The 22,049-nt window shown below is 46.3% G+C and overlaps 2 protein-coding genes across 8 annotated transcripts in view; both read left to right on the plus strand.

Annotated features, from left to right (window-relative positions):
- The window catches only part of LOC115102709 (TOG array regulator of axonemal microtubules protein 2-like), a 61,995-nt gene that overhangs the window by 37,346 nt on the left and 2,600 nt on the right, over positions 1-22,049 (plus strand). The gene's annotated exons all lie outside the window — the stretch shown is intronic.
- On the plus strand, positions 345-17,981 carry LOC135559636 (TOG array regulator of axonemal microtubules protein 2-like). Of its 7 annotated transcripts, XM_065023325.1 has the most exons (11): positions 345-450; positions 1,307-1,506; positions 1,754-1,886; positions 10,564-10,691; positions 10,868-11,419; positions 11,815-12,076; positions 12,308-12,431; positions 12,630-12,735; positions 12,887-13,122; positions 14,029-14,187; positions 16,986-17,981. In XM_065023325.1, exons 4-11 carry the CDS (start codon positions 10,611-10,613, stop codon positions 17,380-17,382), a joined length of 1,917 nt encoding a protein of 638 aa, XP_064879397.1. In that variant the 5' UTR covers positions 345-450; positions 1,307-1,506; positions 1,754-1,886; positions 10,564-10,610; the 3' UTR covers positions 17,383-17,981. The 7 variants fall into 7 exon arrangements, with proteins under 7 accessions (XP_064879397.1, XP_064879396.1, XP_064879401.1 ...); XM_065023324.1 differs by having other exon boundaries at positions 1,307-1,886; XM_065023326.1 differs by having other exon boundaries at positions 349-450; positions 1,310-1,886.

A 22,049-nucleotide genomic window follows, 5' to 3' on the forward strand; every position in this document is an offset into this window, starting at 1 on the left:
TCGGATAGCGTCTCATGTTGCTTTACATGTTATCACATTATCTTCACATAAGATTACATTAAAACATGTTTTTGGTACACTTCCCGTGTTCACATGTGAAATTCATGTGTTTTTTGCGTAAACGCCCTGCAGTTCCACACTCAAGGATCTTAATAATGCTTTAAATGCACATGTATGATTGTGCATGTGTAATGGGTTGAAAACAAAGTCACTAAAAACAGACACCCATTTATTATTTATCCCCCCTAATTGTTTCTGTATTTGTCTTAATTAATCTTAATGGGATTTTCTACATACTTTAGCTTTAGCAGTCCATCAAGCCAATAGATGGCGCTGTTGCACTGTTGTAGCAGGAGAAACAGCAAGTTTTGGCCAAGCGCTCACCATTCTGCAGAATAAGGACCAGAACTTTACAGAGGTAAACTGTGTCTGTTCTTTTTACTATTACAGGTATGTAACAGCACTTCAAACGTTCAAATATATACACAATATGTAATACCATGCTATTTAACAACTTTGTCCAGATATTATCACGTTAGGAAAGGTTTTGTTTTGGCTTTGTGTCGAACTGAGTGAGAAGAACGTGATTTACATTGAGTGAGAGTGTATGTTAGCTTGATGCTAGCTGAGGTAAAAAAAAAACATTTACGAGTCACAAAGACTATGTTTACTGAGTAGCTGACTTGTACTGGATTTTGTCTAGGAGATTTTTTATCAAGAATCCATTTGTTAGGGATTTCTGAGTTGGTTTTACATGTTATTGATGGTTTTGTGTAAAATTGTGCTCAATAGCTGGTAAAGTGGCCGAGCACGCTCAGTCTGCATACAGTGGACGATTTTTGGAGGTGCCACTATCTTAAAGCTGAATGTATCACTTTTCTATAGAGTAGCGGTATATAGAGAAACATTCAGTTATTTATGGTTTCATATATAGGTGTTTCTATTGTATGAATTGAAATACATTGTGGTTTTCATGTGAAACCGTACACTAAGACAGGGTTATTTGTGGAACATTTTTGAATTCTGCTTTAGGTAAAGTGCATTTATGTTGTGTAATTTAAAGTGTGCACTTGTTTGATGTGAATATTTTCAAAGTACTAACAAGAAAATAGACAATTGAACAAGATAAAAAAATATTCTTCAAAATAAAGAAAACGGCAGAACTTTGCAGACGTAAACTTGTGTCCGTTCTTTTTACTATTGCAGGCCACCTCAGCTACACATGTACTCTGTCTGCACACGCATCCACGCATGCACATACACACGGACAAACACACACTAATGTTCTCTCTCTTGTGTTTGTCAGCAGTTCATCGTGGCCCTGTAGTTCGCCTCCTTCACCAAAGCTCTGTCAGGGACCTACATGAAGAGTGCCATCACTCAGAGAGACACTTTGACCTGTCCAGCTCTCTCATCGGACTCATAGACGGCAGCTTTGAGATGGGTTTCAACAATAACATTGAGTTGCTTGAGAATTCATGTAGTAAAAACCAGATACAGACTACAGTATGATCCATTTTTTTTGTGGTTCAATCAGAGTCTGCTCTCAATACTGTCCAGTTTTATAGTTGTTCCTATTAATTGATTGACTGGCGTTTGTCTATGACTCTACTGTCAAACCCCTAACATTGTTTTATTTGATGCTATGTTGTTGCAGCCTAGTATCCAAACTGATATGCCATTTTTAGTTTAAAAAATAACAGTGTTTATAATTTGCTCTTCCTGACTACTGCAGTGTTGTGGTTTCTTGCAGGTAACCTGCTGTTCCTGGCTGTGGTCAGCCATTTTGGGGCGAAGCTGCACCGGCCCAGGTTCATTGCTATGGGCTGTTTCCTCATGGCTGTAGGATCCTTCCTCACAGGCCTGCCGCACTTCTTCATGGGACGGTAAAACAACTGAAATACTGGTTAAACTTGTACTTGTAGAGATACTCCAATGCGGAGGATAGTTTCACTTTAGAAATAAAGAAATGTATCCAGTTGTTGATTAATCTCAGTTAACTTCAAACTAAAGTCTTGCGTAATTGGTCAGCTGCTTGATTATGTTTTGGGGCCATACATGTTAAGAGAAGGGATTAACTTGTTATGGCTGCAATCCCGTTAACGGGATAAGTGTCATCAACAACCGCTGAATAGCATAGCGCTACATTCAATAAACATTACTAAAAAATATTTATATTCATGAAATCACAAGTGCAATATAGGAAAACACAGTTTAGCCTTTTGTTAATCCACCTGTCATGTCAGATTTTGAAATGATGCTTTACAGCGAAAGCAATCCAAGTGTTTGTGTAAGTTTATCGATCGCTCGACTAAACATTAAGTACACTTAGCATCAAGTAGCTCGGTCACGAAAATCAGAAAAGCAATTAAATTAATCGTTTACCTTTGATGATCTTCGGATGTTTTCACTCACGAGACTCCCAGTTACACAACAAATGTTCCTTTTTTCCATAACATTATTTTTATATCCATAATACCTCCGTTTGTTTGTCCACAGAAACATGTCAAACGTTTTTTATAATCAATCCTCAGGTTGTTTTTAAAATATATAATCGATAATATATCAACCGCAAATGTCTTTCACAGTAGGAGAGGGAAAAGCAATAGCTGTCCAAACTCTGTTGCACAAGCAAAACTCATGTGACCACTTGACGCGATGTTATCTTTCTGGCTCATTTTTCAAAATAAAAGCCTGAAACTATGTCTGAAGACTGTTGACACCTTGAGGAAGCGATAGGAAAGGGAATCTGGTTGATATCCCTTTAAATGGAGCAAAGGGAGCCTATGGAACATGGAGTTTTCAAAATAGAAGCCACTTCCTGTTTTGATTTTCCTCAGGGTTTCGCCTGCAATATCAGTTCTGTTATACTCACAGACAATATTAGAGTGTTTTTTATCCAATACTAATAATAATATGCATATATTAGGAACTGAGACTGAGGAGCTGGCCGTTTACAATGGGCACCTTTTCATCCAAGCTACTCAATACGGCCCCTGCAGCCATAAAAAGTTTGGCCAACAAAGGCAAGGTATTGGAGTGGCCATCACAAAGCCCTGACCTCAATCCTATAGAAAATGTGTGGGCAGAACTGAAAAAGCGTGTGCGAGCAAGCAAACCTGTCTCAGTTACACCAGCTCTGTCAGGAGGAATGGGCCAAAATTCACACAACTTATTGTGGGAAGCTTTTGGAAGGCTACCCATAACGTTTGACCCAAGTTAAACAATTTAAAGGCAATGCTACCAAATACTAATTGAGTGTATGTAAACTTCTGACCCACTGGGAATGTGATGAAAGAAATACAAGCTGAAATAAATCAATCTCTCTACTATTATTCTGACATTTCACATTCTTAAAATAAAGTGGTGATCCTAACTGACCTAAAACAGGGGATTTTTACTAGGATTAAATTTCAGGAATTGTTAAAAACTGAGTTTAAATGTATTTGGCGAAGGTGTATGTAAACTTCCGACTTCAACTGTATACAGTGTATATATACTGCATATATATATATATAAACTCAGCAAAAAAAGAAATGTCCTCTCACTGTCAATTGCGTTTATTTTCAGCAAACTTAACATGTGTAAATATTTGTATGAACATAACAAGATTCAACAACTGAGACATAAACTGAACCAGTTCCACAGAAATTTGACTAACAGAAATGGAATAATCAAAATCAATGGTCAAAATCAAAAGTAACAGTCAGTATCTGGTGTGGCCATCAACTGCATTTGCCAGTTCGGCACCAGATTTGCCAGTTCTTGCTGTACCTTGTTACCCCACTCTTCCACCTAGGTACCTGCAAGTTCCCAGACATTTCTGGGGGTAATGGCCCTAGCTCTCACCCTCCGATCCAACAGGTCCCAGATGTGCTCAATGGGATTGAGATCCGGGCTCTTCGCTGACCATGGCAGAACACTGATATTCCTGTCTTGCAGGAAATCATGCACAGAACGAGCAGTATGGCTGGTGGCATTGTCATGCTGGAGGGTCATGTCAGGATGAGCCTGTAGGAAGTGTACCACATGAGGGAGGAGGATGTCTTCCCTGTAATACACAGCGTTGAGACTGCCTGCAATGACAACAAGCTTAGTCCGATGATGCTGTGACACACTGCATCAGACCATGACGGACCCTCCACTTCCAAATCGATATCGCTCCAGAGTACAGGCCTCGGTGTAACGCTCATTCCTTCAATGATAAACGTAAATCTGACCATCACCCCTGGTGAGACGAAACCGCGACTCGTCAGTGAAGAGCACTTTTTGGCAGTCCTTTCTGGTCCAGCGACGGTGGGTTTGTGCCCATAGGCGACGCTGTTGCCGGTGATGTCTAATGAGGACCTGCCTTACAACAGGCCTAGAAGCCCTCAGTTCAGCCTCTCAGCTTATTGCGGAAAGTCTGAGCACTGATGTAGGGATTGTGCGTGGGAAACATGGGAAACAGTGTTTAAACCCTTTACAATGAAGATCTGTGAAGCTGCTTGGCTTTTTACGAATTATCTTTGAAAGACAGGGTCCTTTTTTTTGCTGAGTTTATATATATATATATATATTTACAAATTCACCACATACATAATTTTACATGGGAATCAAAAAGCTTTCATTAATGTTCACCATGTGCTGATTGTGCTCAGCACTGTCAACAGACCCCATTATGACATCACAATGTAACGGAAGCCTTGCCATGATATCATTGCTGGTTCCATCTGACAAGCAAAATTTCATTTCATGATAGATCTCTCACAGAGATAGGTCACAAGATGGGTCACAACTCCTGCAGCTCTGTCGCACGCTGGGTATGTACATAGTCAACGGTAGGCTTCGAGGGGACTCCTATGGTAGGTACACCTATAGCTCATCTCTTGGCAGTAGTACTGTAGACTACTTTATCACTGACCTCAACCCAGAATCTCTCAGAGCGTTCACAGTCAGCCCACTGACACCCCTATCAGACCACAGCAAAATCACAGTCTACTTAAACAGAGCAATACTCAATCATGAGGCGTCAAAGCCAAAGGAACTGAGTAACATTAAGAAATGCTATAGATGGAAGGAATCCAGTTTGGAAACCTACCAAAAAACAATTAGGCAACAACAAATTCAATCCCTTTTAGACAATTTCCTGGGTAAAACGTTCCACTGTAATAGTGAAGGTGTAAACCTGGCAGTAGAAAATCTTAACAGTATATTTGACCTCTCAGCTTCCCTATCAAATCTAAAAATCTCAAATAGAAAACCGAAGAAAATTAACAATAATGACAAATGGTTTGATGAAGAATGCAAAAATCTAAGAAAGAAATTGAGAAACCTGTCCAACCAAAAACATAGAGACCCGGAAAACCTGAGTCTACGCCTTCACTATGGTGAATCACTAAAACAATACAGAAATACACTACGGAAAAAGAAGGAACAGCATGTCAGAAATCAGCTCAATGCAATTGAAGAATCCATAGACTCTAACCACTTCTGGGAAAATTGGAAAACACTAAACAAACAACAACACGAAGAATTATCTATCCAAAATGGAGATGTATGGGTAAACCACTTCTCCAATCTTTTGGTTCTATAACAAAGAACAAAGAGCAAAAACATATACATGATCAAATACAGATCTTAGAATCAACTATTAAAGACTACCAGAACCCACTGGATTCTCCAATTACATTGAATGAGTTACAGGACAAAATAAAAACCCTTCAACCCAAAAAGGCCTGTGGTGTCGATGGTATCCTCAATGAAATGATCAAATATACAGACAACAAATTCCAATTGGCTATACTAAAACTCTTTAACATCATACTTAGCTCTGGCATCTTCCCCAATATTTGGAACCAAGGACTGATCACCCCAATCCACAAAAGTGGAGACAAATTTGACCCCAATAACTACCGTGGAATATGTGTCAACAGTAACCTTGGGAAAATCCTCTGCATTATTATTAACAGCAGACTCGTACATTTCCTCAATGAAAACAATGTACTGAGCAAATGTCAAATTGGCTTTTTACCAAATTACCGTACAACAGACCATGTATTCACCCTGCACACCCTAATTGACAACCAAACAAACCAAAACAAAGTCTTCTCATGCTTTGTTGATTTCAAAAAAGCCTTCGACTCAATCTGGCATGAGGGTCTGCTATACAAACTGATGGAAAGTGGTGTTGGGGTAAAACATACGACATTATAAAATCCATGTACACAAACAACAAGTGTGCGGTTAAAATTGGCAAAAACACACACATTTCTTCACACAGGGTCGTGGGGTTAGACAGGGATGCAGCTTAAGCCCCACCCTCTTCAACATATATATCAACGAATTGGCGCGGGCACTAGAAAAGTCTGCAGCACCCGGCCTCCCCCTGCTAGAATCCGAAGTCAAATGTCTGCTGTTTGCTGATGATCTGGTGCTTCTGTCACCAACCAAGGAGGGCCTACAGCAGCACCTAGATCTTATGCACAGATTCTGTCAGACCTGGGCCCTGACAGTAAATCTCAGTAAGACCAAAATAATGGTGTTCCAAAAAACTTCCAGTCACCAGGACCACAAATACAAATTCCATCTAGACACTGTTGCCCTAGAGCACACAAAAAACTATACATACCTTGGCCTAAACATCAGTGCCACAGGTAACTTCCACAAAGCTGTGAACGATCTGAGAGACAAGGCAAGAAGGGCATTCTATGCCATCAAAAGAAACATAAATTTCAACATACCAATTAGGATTTGGCTAAAAATACTTGAATCAGTCATAGAGCCCATTGCCCTTTATGGTTGTGAGGTCTGGGGTCCGCTCACCAACCAAGACTTCACAAAATGGGACAAACACCAAATTGAGACTCTGCACGCAGAATTCTGCAAAAATATCCTCCGTGTACAACGTAAAACACCAAATAATGCATGCAGAGCAGAATTAGGCCGATACCCACTAATTATCAAAATCCAGAAAAGAGCCATTAAATTCTACAACCACCTAAAAGGAAGCGATTCACAAACCTTCCATAACAAAGCCATCACCTACAGCACATATGTCAGAGTCAAGGCCCGCGGGCCACATCCGGCCCGCAAGAAGGTTTTTTACGGCCCCTGGGATGATCTTGATTTATTATTAGAACCGGCCCGCAGCAAGCCGGCAGCCCGCAGATCTTTTACACGCACCAATACTACATTTCCCACAATGCAAAGGTGACGCACCGAGCAGTAGGCTGCTTCATTTCAATATTTATTGGCACAGCAGTCGTCAGCATCACAGTAAAATTAACTTTCAGATACCCATCAAAAATGGCAAAACGGAAGGTGGATACTGAGAACCGGGGTTTCAAACAAGGTGGGAGTCGGAGTATATGTTCACGAAGGTAGCTGGAAAACCTGTGTGTCTTCTGTGTGGAGAAAGTGTGGCGGTACTGAAAGAGTATAATCTGAGACGACATTATGAAACGAAACACGCGGACAAAAACAAGAATATGGACATGGAACAAAGGCTACAAAAGGCAGAGGAATTAAAACGAGGCCTCAAATCTCGACAGGCTCTGTTCAAAAAAGCCAAATCACAAGGCCAGGCTGCTGTCAAGGCCAGTTTTATTTTGGCAGAAGAGATCGCTAAATCAGCCCGGCCATTTACGGAGGGGATTTCATCAAAAACTGCATGATTAAAGTTTGTGACGAAGTTTGCCCAGAAAAAAGGCAACTCTTTTTAAATGTGAGTCTGAGCAGAAACACCATTGCCGAGAGAGTAGACCAGTTGTCCATCAATCTAAAAGAGCAGCTTGTGAAAAAGGAAAAGATTTTATTGCATATTCCTTGGCTGTGGATGAGAGCACCGACATTTCTGACATTGCCCAGTTGTCAATTTTCATCCGCGGAGTGGACTCCAACCTAAGCGTGACAGAGGAGTTTTTGGCTTTACGTCCTATGCATGGCACAACTACGGGGCATGATTTGTATGAAGAGGTGTCAAGATGTGTAAATGAGATGGAGCTGCCTTAGGAAAAACTCGTGGGTTTGACAACCGACGGAGCACCTGCGATGTGTGGACACAGGAGCGGACTGGTGGCGAAGATACGGGAAAAGATGCAAGAGGAAAACGCGACAGGTGAGCTGACAGCTTATCATTGTATCATACACCAGGAAGCGTTGTGCGGTAAAGCCTTGAAAATGGAGCATGTAATGAGCATCATCACGCGCACAGTTAACTTTATCAGAGCCAAAGGTTTGAATCACCGCCAGTTCAAGGCATTTCTGACGGAGTTAGAAACGGAGCATGGTGATTTGCCTTATCACACAGAGGTGCGATGGCTAAGCCAGGGAAAGGTGCTTCAAAGATGTTTCGAGCTTCGTGAGGAGATTTGTCTGTTCTTGGACAGCAAAGGGAAAGACACAACACAACTCCGAGACGAAATGTTTCTGTGTGAAATGGCTTTTCTGTGTGACATTACGAGTCATCTGAATGCAATAAACTTGCAGCTGCAGGGTCGGGATCGTGTCATCTCTGATATGTACAGTACAGTGAAGGCATTTAAAACCAAACTGACTCTGTGGGGAGACGCAGATGCGGAAAGAAAATTTGAGCCACTTTCCCAGCTGCCAGACCATGAAAGAGAAGCTCTCTACCAGTGCGTTCCCGAGCACACAGTTGGCTGATAAAATAGGTATGCTTGCCGCTGACTTTCGACGCCGATTTGCTGACTTTGAAGCACAAAAAGCAGGTTGGAACTGCTCGGTAACCCATTTGCTGTTGACGTGGAAAGCTCACCACCAAACCTCCAAATGGAGTTGATTGACCTCCAATGCAATGATGCACTGAGGGCAAAATATGCGGCAGTGGGTGCTGCGGAGTTCGCCCGTTTCCTCCCGGCACAATGCCCCAGCTGCGCATCCAGGCTGCTCAAACGTTGTCTATGTTTGGCAGCACATACCTGTGTGAACAACTGTTTTCTTTGATGAACCTGAACAAAACATCACACAGAAGTCGACTTACTGCTGAACACCTCCACTCAATTCTGAGGATTTCTTCAGCTCAGAGCCTTACCCCGAACATTGATGAACTTGTGGAAAAGATGGGACACCACCAAGTATCACCCTCAACCTCAAACAAGTGAACATTACTGTGCAATCACATATTTAGAGTTTTTACTCAGTTCAAGTTTAAAAGTTAAAATTTAATATTTGTTTTCACTGCATGTTACTTCTCCTTAAACAAAGTGTTGTTTTTGATTAATAGATTTTTGCACTTTATTTTTTTGTATTTCAATCCAATTATATTTTAAAAATATTTCAGTTGAGTGGATGATAGAAAATTGCTATTATTGTTTTTTCTTTGAAGTAAATTTAGCCCACTTTTGCTAAAATAGAAAATATAGTCTACTGATGGTGCCTTGAATACCGGTTTCTTTCATTTAATGTTCATGTTATGGGGATATTTATATAAAGGAAATTTGTCTTTTGTGTCTGTTGAAAATTAAAGATTACTGACAGAGCCATAAGAAAATATTGCTTTATTTATCTGATCATATTGTAATATATTTGTTAGGTTTTCAGTAGGTTCAATTAGGTTCACTAGACTATATGCGTCATTTAAAAATTTTTCAATGAACATTCGAACAGTCCGGCCCTCGTCTTGTAGCTGATTTTTTTATTTGGCCCTCCGTCCATTTGACTTTGACACCCCTGATACAGAGAGATGAACCTGGAGAAGAGTCCCCTAAGCAAGCTGGTCCTGGGGCTCTGTTCACAAACACAAACACACCCTACAGAGCCCCAGGACAACAGCACAATTAGACCCAACCAAATCATGAGAAAACAAAAAGATAATTACTTAACACATTGGAAAGAATTAACCAAAAAACAGAGCAAACTAGAATGCTATTTGGCCCTAAACAGAGAGTACACAGCGGCAGAATACCTGACCACTGTGACTGACCCAAAATTAAGGAAAGCTTTGACTATGTACAGACTCAGTGAGCATAGCCTTGCTATTGAGAAAGGCCGCCGTAGGCAGACATGGCTCTCAAGAGAAGACAGGCTATGTGCTCACTGCCCACAAAATGAGGTGGAAACTGAGCTGCACTTCCTAACCTCCTGCCCAATGTATGACCATATTAGAGATACATATTTCCCCAGATCACACAGATCCACAAAGAATTCGAAAACAAATCCAATTTTGAAAAACTCCCATATCTACTGGGTGAAATTCCACAGTGTGCCATCACAGCAGCAAGATTTGTGACCTGTTGCCACGAGAAAAGGGCAACCAGTGAAGAACAAACACCATTGTAAATACAACCCATATTTATGCTTATTTATTTTATCTTGTGTCCTTTAATATGACATTTGTAATGTCTTTACTGTTTTGAAACTTCTGTATGTGTAATGTTTACTGTTCATTTTTGTTGTTTTTCACCTTATATATTCACTTTGTATGTTGTCTACCTCACTTGCTTTGGCAATGTTAACACATGTTTCCCATGCCAATAAAGCCCTTGAATTGAATTGAATTGAATTGATAGGTTAAGTTCTTATTTTGAGAGTGTTAATATTTATCATCAATGGCTTATCGAGGGAGAAAATCAAGTGAGTTTGACAAACTCCAGAAGGAGAACTCACAGATGAAGAGCGTCATCGAAAACCTGAGGAAGCAAAACATGGCTTTAAACCAACAGGATGACCAGGACAAGTTTTCAAGTTTTGTAAGGCTCATCAGTTTTTCCAAAAATATCACTGTTTATTTTGTAGTTTCATAGACATACAGTAGGCCTACATCCATAAAAATCTTTAGCTTAAAAGTTTTTCATGACACACTGTAGAAACTATTTTGCCTTCTTCACTTCTGCTATACATTTCATACTGTACCATTGTGATCCAGGGCTATCAGGAGAGCTACCCAATCGCAGAGGGCCATCGTGGCTTCATCAGTGATGCCAGACTTCTGCAGATGCAGAGAGCTGAGAGAGAGGCCATGGAAACAAAGCAAAGAAAGATAAGTGCTATCCATGAGAATTATGTCCGGACTGCTCTCATCGGGGTTGGCAGCACCTTCGCGCACCACTTCGTCCCCTCTATTCAGTGCATTCCGCGGCCGAAAGCTCCACCGAGGCCTTTGCCACGAAGGCTTGAGCACATAGCTCTGGCCCCACTGAAGAACATGGTGGGGGTGGACGGAGCCCAAGTTCGACCCGGATCTCACTCTCTGGAGTCCATCCAGGTAAATAAGTCATTCAGCAGCAGTAGCGTGTGGCCTGTTCCCGTCCCTCCCACTGCAGCTCCCTCCAAGAGGGGCAAGAAGAAGAAGGGCAGGCGGGGAGTCAAAGCCCTGATAGTCCAGTCGGACCAGGGCTGTGCTGACAACAACGGACCCATTGACCTGATGGAGGAGGTGAGGGACATCGAGGCTCACCTGAAGGAGGAGGACTGGAAGGTAGGATGGACTTCGAATTTATTGTAAATGTGAAAATCTGCAGTTCAGAATTATACTTGGACTGATAAATTGCCAAAACAGATAGTGGTTCCATGTCTTAAAATCAAATCGATCACATGTGCCGAACACAACAAGTGTAGACCTTACCGTGAAACCAACAGTGCAGTTCAAGAAGAGTTAAGAAAATATTTACCAAATAAACTAAAGTAAAAAGTAATAATAATTAAAGTAACACAATGACATAACAATAACGAGGCTAAATACAGGGGGTATCGGTTTAAACAGCATGATAGAATAGATCCTAGAATACAGGATCTCTCTGTATTAGTTTATGTATATACTAGTTCTATATGTATTTCTATGATGGGAGCATTCTTTTCTGGTCTACCCCAAAGGGGGTACATGAGGTGAAGGCCATGGGCAGGAGAAGTTTGGGCTCGGACATGTCCACGGGGGAAATAGCAACCAGCTCTCTGGGAAGCCTGAGCTCAGTGGATATGAACACCCCTGCGGAGCTCCGTGACTACTTGGATGTCGGGACCCCGGTCAAGTCGCTTGACAGCCCACCCAGGCCTGCTCCCCCTCCTACCAAGCCCAGGAGCAAACAGCCTCGGCCTATAAGGTTCCTTAGCCTGCCAAAGGCTGCCACCGGCTCAGGTCAGTCCCTCTCATGTATTCACACGAATGTAAATGTAAATAATAACTTTTACTCAAGGCTAATTGGACCCTGTTTCTGAGCAGGGAGAGCACCAAAAATATATGTGCTAAATTTAAAATGATATCATAATGAACTAGTGTTAAAAGCTACAAACAGATATGGAAATGAGTAAATACATAAATAAATACATACAGTTCATAGAGAGATAGATGTCTGCTGTCAACCCATAGACAAGATGGCAGCCAGTAAGCCAAAGGGTCAAATTAAGAACCAGGCCAGATTGCATCCCCTGTCCAACCCAGAGCAGGCCCTGACTAAGACCTTCAAGCTGCTCCACTCTGCCTCTGATGACTGGTGAGCATTCACTGTAGACAAGACCAATGGAGCTAGGCTAAAGGAAGCACAGTGTAGTGTCCTTGGAAAAGTAGATTTGAGCTACAGAGCGTAGAAACTTCTGAAATTAAGAGACCAGAGTCCTAATTGATGAACATCATTATAATGTTTTTGGAAAATGTTGTGGAAAATGCTTACGTTTCTTTCACTGAATTGCAGGGAGAAGAAGATTGAGGGCTTGACCTTTCTCCGTGTGATGGCTCAGAACCACATGGACATACTGATGCCTAAACTCCATGATATCTGCCTTGCCATTATAAATGAGGTAGCTGTATTCATTCACTGCCCTATTCATTCATCTGCACAAATCTGCTACATTTGGAGAACAAGTCAAATGATTGTGTCATGTTTCTGATGTTCGTGGGTTGTTCTGCTCAACATTAATAGCTGGTCCTGTGCGTGTTATTATGATTCAGGTGAAGAACCTGCGCTCTGCAGTGTCCTGTGCTGCCATGGCCACACTGGGTGACATGTACGTCCACCTCCAGAGGGTCATGGACAGTGAGGTGGAGGGGACGGCACGCGTGCTGCTGCACAAAGCCAGCGAGGCCAACGCCTTCATCCGGCAGGGCGCCAACTTTGCCCTGGGTCACATGGTGCAGAGCTGCACCCCTACACGTGTCATGAATGCCCTGCTGGTCGGTGGGCTGAGGTAAAGAGGGAGAGGGGTCAATTAACACTCACTAAGGGGTAGATCCGGACTTCCACAAATTATCCCATTATCCAAGCCTCAAAATTGAGAAGATTGAAATACTGCTAGTTTTTAATTAACTGCCTTTTTCATCAGCATGCTAGGTTATTCCACAACACTTCCGGCAGCAACTCACCCCAACGCTAGACGTCACATTTGAATGGAATCACATTTTTTTGTTATGTCTTATACTTCCTTGTGTTGCGTACTTCTTATTTTACCATTGCGTTATTTAGATTATTTTTAGCCCTTGGTGGAGAGGTACTGTCTACTGATGTGTGCTAGCCTTTGGGGAGTAACAAGTCATTTATAAACATTTATAAAGTATATATAGTGAACACTTTAGATTAGGGGCTATTAGTGAGGCACTGAGGTATTCGTAAGTACATGTACTCACATTCATAAATGCACTCATTAATAAATACACCATTTGTGACATTTATAAATACATTTATAAATATGTATATAAATGGTGAGTCAAACCATTAACAAATGCCTTGACAGTAACTCCTTTATAACTGGTTTATAGTACATTAGTAGTACATTATTAATCATTTACAAATTGTGAACATACTATAATCAAACACCTCATGAACAAATCATTTAAAATAGCATTTTTAAATGTGTCAATAACTATTTATAGATTTCTTATTGACATTTACAAAGGTAGCAATAATGATTCATAAATGGTAAGTAAACTCTTTACAAACAGTTTATAAATGGTATATTAAGTGACCTTAATATAAAGTCTTACCGAACATTTTGATCCATCGATGAGACTTCATCAATACAATCCATTATCATTCATCTCCTAACTCATGTATCTCTATGACATATAACTGATGTGCTCTGTTTTTCCTTCCTCAGCCACCGTAACGCTGCGGTGAGGAGCTGCACTGCTCAGCACCTGGAGAGACTGGCTGAGGTCATGGGGACGGCTCGTCTCCTGTCGGGGAAGAAAGACCTCACTGACCGTTTCTTGATTGCCGTCAGTAAACTGGCTGTGGACCCTGCACAGGAAGTCAGGTGGGAAGTTCCTCCTGTAAAGTACATTTACATTTAAGTCATTTAGCAGACGCTCGTATCCAGAGCGACTTACAAATTGGTGCGTTCACCTTAAGACATCCAGTGGAACAGCCACTTTACAATAGTGCATCTAAATCTTTTAAGGGGGTGAGAAGGATTACTTTATCCTATCCTAGGTATTCCTGAAAGAGGTGGGGTTTCAGGTGTCTCCGGAAGGTGGTGATTGACTCCGCTGTCCTGGCGTCGTGAGGGAGTTTGTTCCACCATTGGGGGCCAGAGCAGCGAACAGTTTTGACTGGGCTGCGCGGGAACTGTACTTCCTCAGTGGTAGGGAGGCGAGCAGGCCAGAGGTGGATGAACGCAGTGCCCTTGTTTGGGTGTAGGGCCTGATCAGAGCCTGGAGGTACTGAGGTGCCGTTCCCCTCACAGCTCCGTAGGCAAGCACCATGGTCTTGTAGCGGATGCGAGCTTCAACTGGAAGCCAGTGGAGAGAGCGGAGGAGCGGGGTGACGTGAGAGAACTTGGGAAGGTTGAACACCAGACGGGCTGCGGCGTTCTGGATGAGTTGTAGGGGTTTAATGGCACAGGCAGGGAGCCCAGCCAACAGCGAGTTGCAGTAATCCAGACGGAGATGACAAGTGCCTGGATTAGGACCTGCGCTGCTTCCTGTGTGAGGCAGGGTCGTACTCTGCGGATGTTGTAGAGCATGAACCTACAAGAACGGGCCACCGCCTTGATGTTAGTTGAGAACGACAGGGTGTTGTCCAGGATCACGCCAAGGTTCTTAGCGCTCTGGGAGGAGGACACAATGGAGTTGTCAACCGTGATGGCGAGATCATGGAACGGGCAGTCCTTCCCGGGAGGAAGAGCAGCTCCGTCTTGCCGAGGTTCAGCTTGAGGTGGTGATCCGTCATCCACACTGATATGTCTGCCAGACATGCAGAGATGCGATTCGCCACCTGGTCATCAGAAGGGGAAAGGAGAAGATTAATTGTGTGTCGTCTGCATAGCAATGATAGGAGAGACCATGTGAGGTTATGACAGAGCCAAGTGACTTGGTGTATAGCGAGAATAGGAGAGGGGACGGCTCATGAGGTCAGGTAGCTGCCCCTATTACCTCACTGCTGAAAGGGGGGCCGGCGCGTTTGCAGTGGTCAGCAGAGGCGAACGGAGCTTTTCATAAGTTGAAGGCGATGTTTACTGAGGCGCCGGTGTTGGCACATCCGGACCCTTCTTTGGCGTTTATAGTAGAGGTGGACACATCCGAGGCTGGGGTTGGAGCGGTGCTCTCACAGCGTTCGGTTGTGCCTCCGAAACTCCGCCCCTGTGCCTTTTTTTCAAAGAAACTCGGGCCAGCGGAGCGGAATTATGATGTGGGGGATAGGGAGTTGTTGGCTATGGTTGAGGCCCTGAAGGTGTGGAGACACTGGCTTGAGGGGGCTAAGCACCCTTTCCTTATCTGGACTGACCATCGTAACCTGGAGTATATCCGATCAGCTAGGAGAATGAATCCTCGTCAGGCAAGGTGGACCATGTTTTTCACCAGATTTCGTTTCACTATCTCGTATAGACCAGGTTCCCTCAACACTAAGGCTGACGCGCTGTCAAGACTCTATGACACTGAGGACAGGTCCATCGATCCTACTCCCATCATTCCGGCAGCTAAGCTGGTGGCACCAGTAGTATGGGATGTGGACGCAGACATCGAGCGGGCGCTAAGGGGGGAACCTGCGCCTCCACAGTGTCCGGAGGGTCGTAGGTACGTGCCGCTGGCTGTCCGTGATCAATTGATTCGATGGGCTCATTGTCTACCCTCGGCGGGTCACCCAGGTATTTATAGGACAGTGCGAGGTCTTGAGAGGAAGTACTGGTGGCCCACTTTGAGGAGGGATGTGCGATTCTAGGTTTCCTCCTGTTCGGTGTGCGCCCAGAGTAAGGCTCCTAGACACCTGCCAAGAGGTAAATTACAACCTCTTCCCGTTCCACAACGGCCGTGGACCCATCTTTCGGTAGATTTTCTTACTGACCTCCCCCCCTCTCAGGGTAACACTACAATCCTGGTCGTTGTGGATCGGTTCTCTAAGTCCTGCCGTCTTATCCCATTGCCCGGTCTCCCTACCGCCCTACAGACTGCGGAAGCTCTTTTCACCCATGTCTTCCGGCACTACGGGGTGCCCGAGGATATAGTTTCTGATCGGGGCCCCCAATTTATCTCCCGTGTTTGGAGGGCATTTATGGAACGTCTGGGGGTCTCGGTCAGCCTGACCTCAGGGTATCACCCGGAGAGTAATGGTCAGGTGGAGAGAGTTAACCAGGAGGTGGGTAGGTTTCTGCGGTCGTATTGCCATGACCGGCCAGGGGAGTGGGCGAGATATATTCCCTGGGCAGAAATAGCCCAGAACTCACTAAGCCACTCCTCTACCAACATGTCACCATTTGAGTGCGTGTTGGGGTACCAGCCAGTCCTGGCACCGTGGCATCAGAGCCAGACTGAGGCTCCTGCGGTGGAGGAGTGGGTACAGCGCTCTAAGGAGACCTGGAGGGCGGTCCAAGAGTCATTACGCCAAGCGAGTATAAGGCAGAAGAAGAGCGCTGACCGTCACCGCAGTGAGGCCCCCGTGTTTGCACCTGGGGACAGGGTCTGGCTCTCGACCCGAAACCTGCCTCTCCGCTTGCCCTGCCGGAAGCTGGGTCCGCAGTGTATAGGGCCATTTAAAGTCCTGAGGAGAATAAATGAGGTTTGTTATCGATTATTACTTCCATCGTATTAACCCCTCATTTCATGTGTCTCTTCTCAGGCCGGTGGTAGCTGGTCCTATGCAGGAAGATGAGGTTCCGGAGGTTCCTCCGCCCCCTCTGGACATCGAGGGGTCCCCGGCGTACAAGATACGAGCTATTCTGGACTCGAGACGCCGGGTGAGAGGCTTGCAGTACCTCGTTGACTGGGAGGGGTACGGTCCGGAGGAGAGGTGCTGGGTCCCGGTGAGGGATATTCTAGACCCATCTATGTTGAGTGAATTCCATCGCCTCCGTCCGGATCGCCCAGCGCCTCGACCCCCGGGTCGTCCCCGAGGCCGGCGTCGGCGCGCTGCGGGAGCTGCGCGTCAGGAGGGGGGTACTGTCACGAATATTACCGAAGGTGACTCCCCTTCTTGTTCGGGTGGTGCTCGGCGGTCGTCGTCGCCGGTCTACTAGCTATCGCTGATCCGTTGTTCTGTGTTCGTTTAGTTCTGTCTAATTGGTATCACCTGTTTCTTGTTTGGTTGTTAGGATAGGGTTATATATAGTCTGTTCAGCCCGCTTCTGTTTCGTGCGGGCTTGTTCTCCTGTTTCTTTGTTTGAGTGTATTTTGTTGGCATTTGGGTTTCACACTGTCCGTTTATATTTCTGTTCATTTGTGTTTCCACTTTTGTACATGTTATGTTTCCAGGACATTAAAGCGTGTTGTTTTTCCCACATCCTTTGCTCTCTGCGCCTGACTCCACACCTCTTCACTCATTTACACTTAACACCACTGATTCTTTCCTCCCCCTCCTTGTCTGTTTATTGGTTACACCTGTTGTGTATTTGCTGATTAGTTGGGCTTTATTAGCCAGCCGACCCGTCTGCTCTTTGTGCGGGATTGTTTTGTGTAACTTGTGTGCACGTCTGTGGGTTACGTGTTTCCCATTTTGTGGGTTTTGCTGGACAGTTTAAGTCCCCGTGTTTGGGAGGTTGTTTTGTTGTACGCCCTGTGTTTTCGTGGGGTTGGCTTATGTTCGCCGTTTTGTGCATTAAATTAGCACTACCCTGAACTCTCTGCTTCCTGCGCCTGACTTCTCACCCACTACACCCAGAACGTTACAATACTGTAAGATTATATCTTTCTGTCTTTTCTCTTTTTCAACAGGAATATCTGAATCATCCCCAACTTGACTATATATTTGTATGTAAATATTTGCACATTTCCCAACTTGACTATTATCCCCTCCAGTCCCCAAACTCCAATATTTTCTCTCATTCTAAGAAATTTGACACTATCATCCAACCCCCATGTAAATGCATCTTTAAACTGCATATGAACCACATTCAAAGCACTAAATGACCTTTCCTCGAAGCTCCTATCTGATCTACCAGCTCAATAGTGGTCTACTGAAACCATGCTCACCATCTCAGGGGGTGCTCAGATCATCAACCACTGACCTCCACACCATCCTCAAAACCAGCAGTCCTCTTTTGGAGACAGATTGGTCAGTGCTCCTGGATGGCACCAACATTGTGGATTTTCATCCAATACTTCTGGACTATGGGAACATTCTTTGGACAATAAAATGAGGTAAAATGGAAGCTGGCTAGTCTCAGTTTTATCCTCCAAGACAGTGTGAGGATGTGTAACAACAATACCTGTGGTTTAACTTGATGATCAGGGCCAGATTACCGAATGGGCACGCAGGGCATCCGCCCTGTGGGCCCCGACCTCCAGGGAATATCATCATAACATCCAAAACTAAAAAAATTGTGGATGTATATTACAGTTGTTGATGATGGGATATGTAGATAGGGCGAGTCGGTCAAGGATCGATTCGGACAAGGTGGTCAATTATATGACAAGCGACAGTTTATTCAGAGTAAAGATATCTGGTACAACGTATACGGGCTCATTCATTTGGCTACCAAGGAACCAGCAGAACGAAGCCCCGATAACAGATTGTAAGCATGTTATGTACAGTACAAAAAGTGGGTTGAGTCTGAAAGTCCCTGGCTTTTGATTGGCCACAGTTGAGGTGTTGTCTTCTTGGATTGGTCCTGTTGAGCCGTCCGTCGTTCCTCCGGGTCTCGTCGTGTCGTTCTCAGTCACACAATGTTCGGCTAGGAAGGAGATTGTGTGTGTGTGCTTGTGTCTGCAAGTCAAGGCTGTCTCTTCCTCCCAATGTGTGGGTGTATGTCTTATCTGTGTGTCCTCGGCAGTTAGTGTGTGTAATGTGTGTGTGCTGTGTGTGTGGGTGTGGGAGCTATCCTGTATGGGACCTAACATGTTTTACTGTGAAAATACGTTGTCTCAGTTATAGCAATGTGATAGCAGTAAGCTGGTCAATTGCATAAGAAATAGCACTTCCTTACACAGTACGTGGACGTTTTACAATTTGTGAGCTCGTTTCATAGTTTGTGTAACGGCTTTCTAATGGTGAAGGAGAGTCGGACCAAACTGCAGCGTGTCTATTGTGATTCATCTTTAATAAACCAACGTAACACACAACAAAACACTAACACTACAAAAAACGAAAACCGAAAACAGCCTATACAAGTGTCTACTAACCTCTAACCAGGACATCAAGACACACAGGACAATCACCCACAATACAACCAAAGAATATGGCTGCCTAAATATGGTTCCCAATCAGAGACAACGGTAAACACCTGCCTCTGATTGAGAACCACTTCAGACAGCCATAGACTCTCCTAGAACACCCCACTAAGCTACAATCCCACTATACACACATTCCAAAATCCCAAGACAAAACACACCACAATACAAAAACTCTATGCCACACCCTGGCCTGACCCAATACATGAAGAAAACACAAAATACTTAGACCAGGGCGTGACAGAACCCCCCCCCTAAGGTGCGGACTCCCGAACGCACCTCAAAACAAATAGGGAGGGTCCGGGTGGGCGTCTGTCCATGGTGGCGGTTCCGGCGCGGGACGTGGACCCCACTCAATTAATGTCTTAGTCCCCTCTCCTCGCGTCCCTGGATAGTCCACCCCGCCGCCGACCATGGCCTAGTAGTCCTCACCCAGAAACCCACTGGATTGAGGAGCAGATCGGGACTGAGGGGCAGCTCGGGACTGAGGCAGCTCGGGACTGAGGGGAAGCTCAGGAGTGAGAGGAAGCTCGGGAGTGAGAGGAAGCTCGGGAGTGAGAGGAAGCTCGGGAGTGAGAGGAAGCTCGGGAGTGAGAGAAAGCTCGGGAGTGAGAGAAAGCTCAGGCAGGTTAATGGATCTACCAGATCCTGGCTGGCTGGTGGTTCCGACAGATCCTGGCTGACTGGCGGATCCTGGCTGACTGGCGGATCCTGGCTGACTGGCGGATCCTGGCTGACTGGCGGATCCTGGCTGACTGGCGGATCCTGGCTGACTAGCGGATCTGGCAGATCCTGGCTGACTGGCAGATCCTGGCTGACTGACGTATCCTGGCTGACAAGCGGATCTGGCAGATCCTGGCTGACTGGCGGATCCTGGCTGACTAGCGGTTCTGGCAGATCCTGGCCGACTGGCGGATCCTGGCTGACTGGCGGATCTGGCAGATCCTGGCTGACTGGCGGATCCTGGCTGACTAGCGGATCTGGCAGATCCTGGCTGACTGGCACTTCTGGCGGATCCTGGCAGACTGGCGGATCCTTGCTGACTGGCGGATCCTGGCACACTGGCGGATCCTGGCTGAATGGCGGATCTAACTGATCCTGGCAGACTGGCGGCACTGGTGGCGCTGGGCAGACTGGCGGCGCTGGGCAGACTGGTAGCTCAGGCGGCGCTGGGCAGACTGGCGGCACTGGCGGCGCTGGGCAGACGGGTGGCTCAGACGGCGCTGGGCAGACTGGCGGCGCTGGGCAGACTGGGAGCACTGGCGGCGCTGGGCAGACTGGCGATGCTGGGCAGACTGGCGGTGCTGGGCAGACTGGTAGCTCAGGCGGCGCTGGGCAGACTGGCGGCACTGGCGGCGCTGGGCAGACTGGCGGCGCTGGGCAGACTGGTAGCTCAGGCGGCGCTGGGCAGACTGGCGGCACTGGCGGCGCTGGGCAGACGGGTGGCTCAGACGGCGCTGGGCAGACGGGTAGCTCAGACGGCGCTGGGCAGACGGGTAGCTCAGACGGCGCTGGGCAGACGGGTAGCTCAGACGGCGCTGGGCAGACGGGTAGCTCAGACGGCGCTGGGCAGACTAACAGCTCTGGATGCTTCATGCAGGCTGACAGCTCTGGCTGCGCTGAACAGAGGAGTACTGGTGCCTCTGGAATGAGGGGCTCTGGCGCCTCTGGCATGAGGGGCGGTAGCTCTGACAGCGCCGGACAGGCGGGAAGCTCCGGCAGCGGCGCCGGACAGGCGGGACGCTCCGGCAGCGGCGCCGGACAGGCGGGACGCTCCGGCAGCGGCGCCGGACAGGCGAGGCTCCGGCAGCGGCGCCGGACAGGCGGGGCGCTCGGCAGCGGCGCCGGACAGGCGGGACGCCCGGCAGCGGCGCCGGACAGGCGGGACGCCCGGCAGCGACGCCGGACAGGCGGGAGGCTCCGGCAGCGGCGCCGGACAGGCGGGAGGCTCCGGCAGCGGCGCCGGACAGGCGGGGCTCCGGCAGCGGCGCCGGACAGGCTGGACGCTCCGGCAGCGCTGGACAGGCGGGACACACTGTAGGCCTGATGCGTGGTGCTGGCACTGGTGGTAATGAACCGAGGACACGCACAGGAAGCCTGGTGCGGGAGCTGCTACCGGAGGGCTGGGGTGTGGAGGTGGTACTGGATAGACCGGACCGTGCAGGCGCACTGGAGCTCTTGAGCACCGAGCCTGCCCAACCTTACCTGGCTCGATGCCCACTCTAGCCCGGCCGATACGAGGAGCTGGAATATACCGCACCGGGCTATGCACCCGCACTGGGGACACCGTGCGCACCACTGCATAACAAGGTGCCTGCCCGGTCTCTCTAGCCCCCGGTAACCACAGGAAGTTAGCGTAGGTCTCCTACCTAGCGTAGCCATACTCCCTGTGAGCCCCCACCAAGAAATTTTTGGGGCTGACTCTCAGGCTTCCATCCGCTCTGCCGTGCTAGCTCCTCATAATGCCGCCTCTCTGCTTTTGCTGCCTCCAGCTCGGCTTTGGGGCGACAATAATCTC

This window comes from Oncorhynchus nerka, linkage group LG10, assembly GCF_034236695.1.
Source record: "Oncorhynchus nerka isolate Pitt River linkage group LG10, Oner_Uvic_2.0, whole genome shotgun sequence".
NCBI classification, from domain to species: domain Eukaryota; kingdom Metazoa; phylum Chordata; class Actinopteri; order Salmoniformes; family Salmonidae; genus Oncorhynchus; species Oncorhynchus nerka.

What these genes read in the sequence shown, in the direction of transcription:
- LOC135559636 (XM_065023323.1), top strand. Translation starts at nt 10,551, where the DNA reads ATGGCTTATCGAGGGAGAAAATCAAGTGAGTTTGACAAACTCCAGAAG. An exon ending in GCCTTGCCATTATAAATGAG is followed by an intron (nt 12,736 to 12,886) that starts GTAGCTGTATTC and finishes ATTATGATTCAG; the next exon opens with GTGAAGAACCTGCGCTCTGC. An exon ending in GACCCTGCACAGGAAGTCAG is followed by an intron (nt 14,188 to 16,985) that starts GTGGGAAGTTCC and finishes GTCTCTTCTCAG; the next exon opens with GCCGGTGGTAGCTGGTCCTA.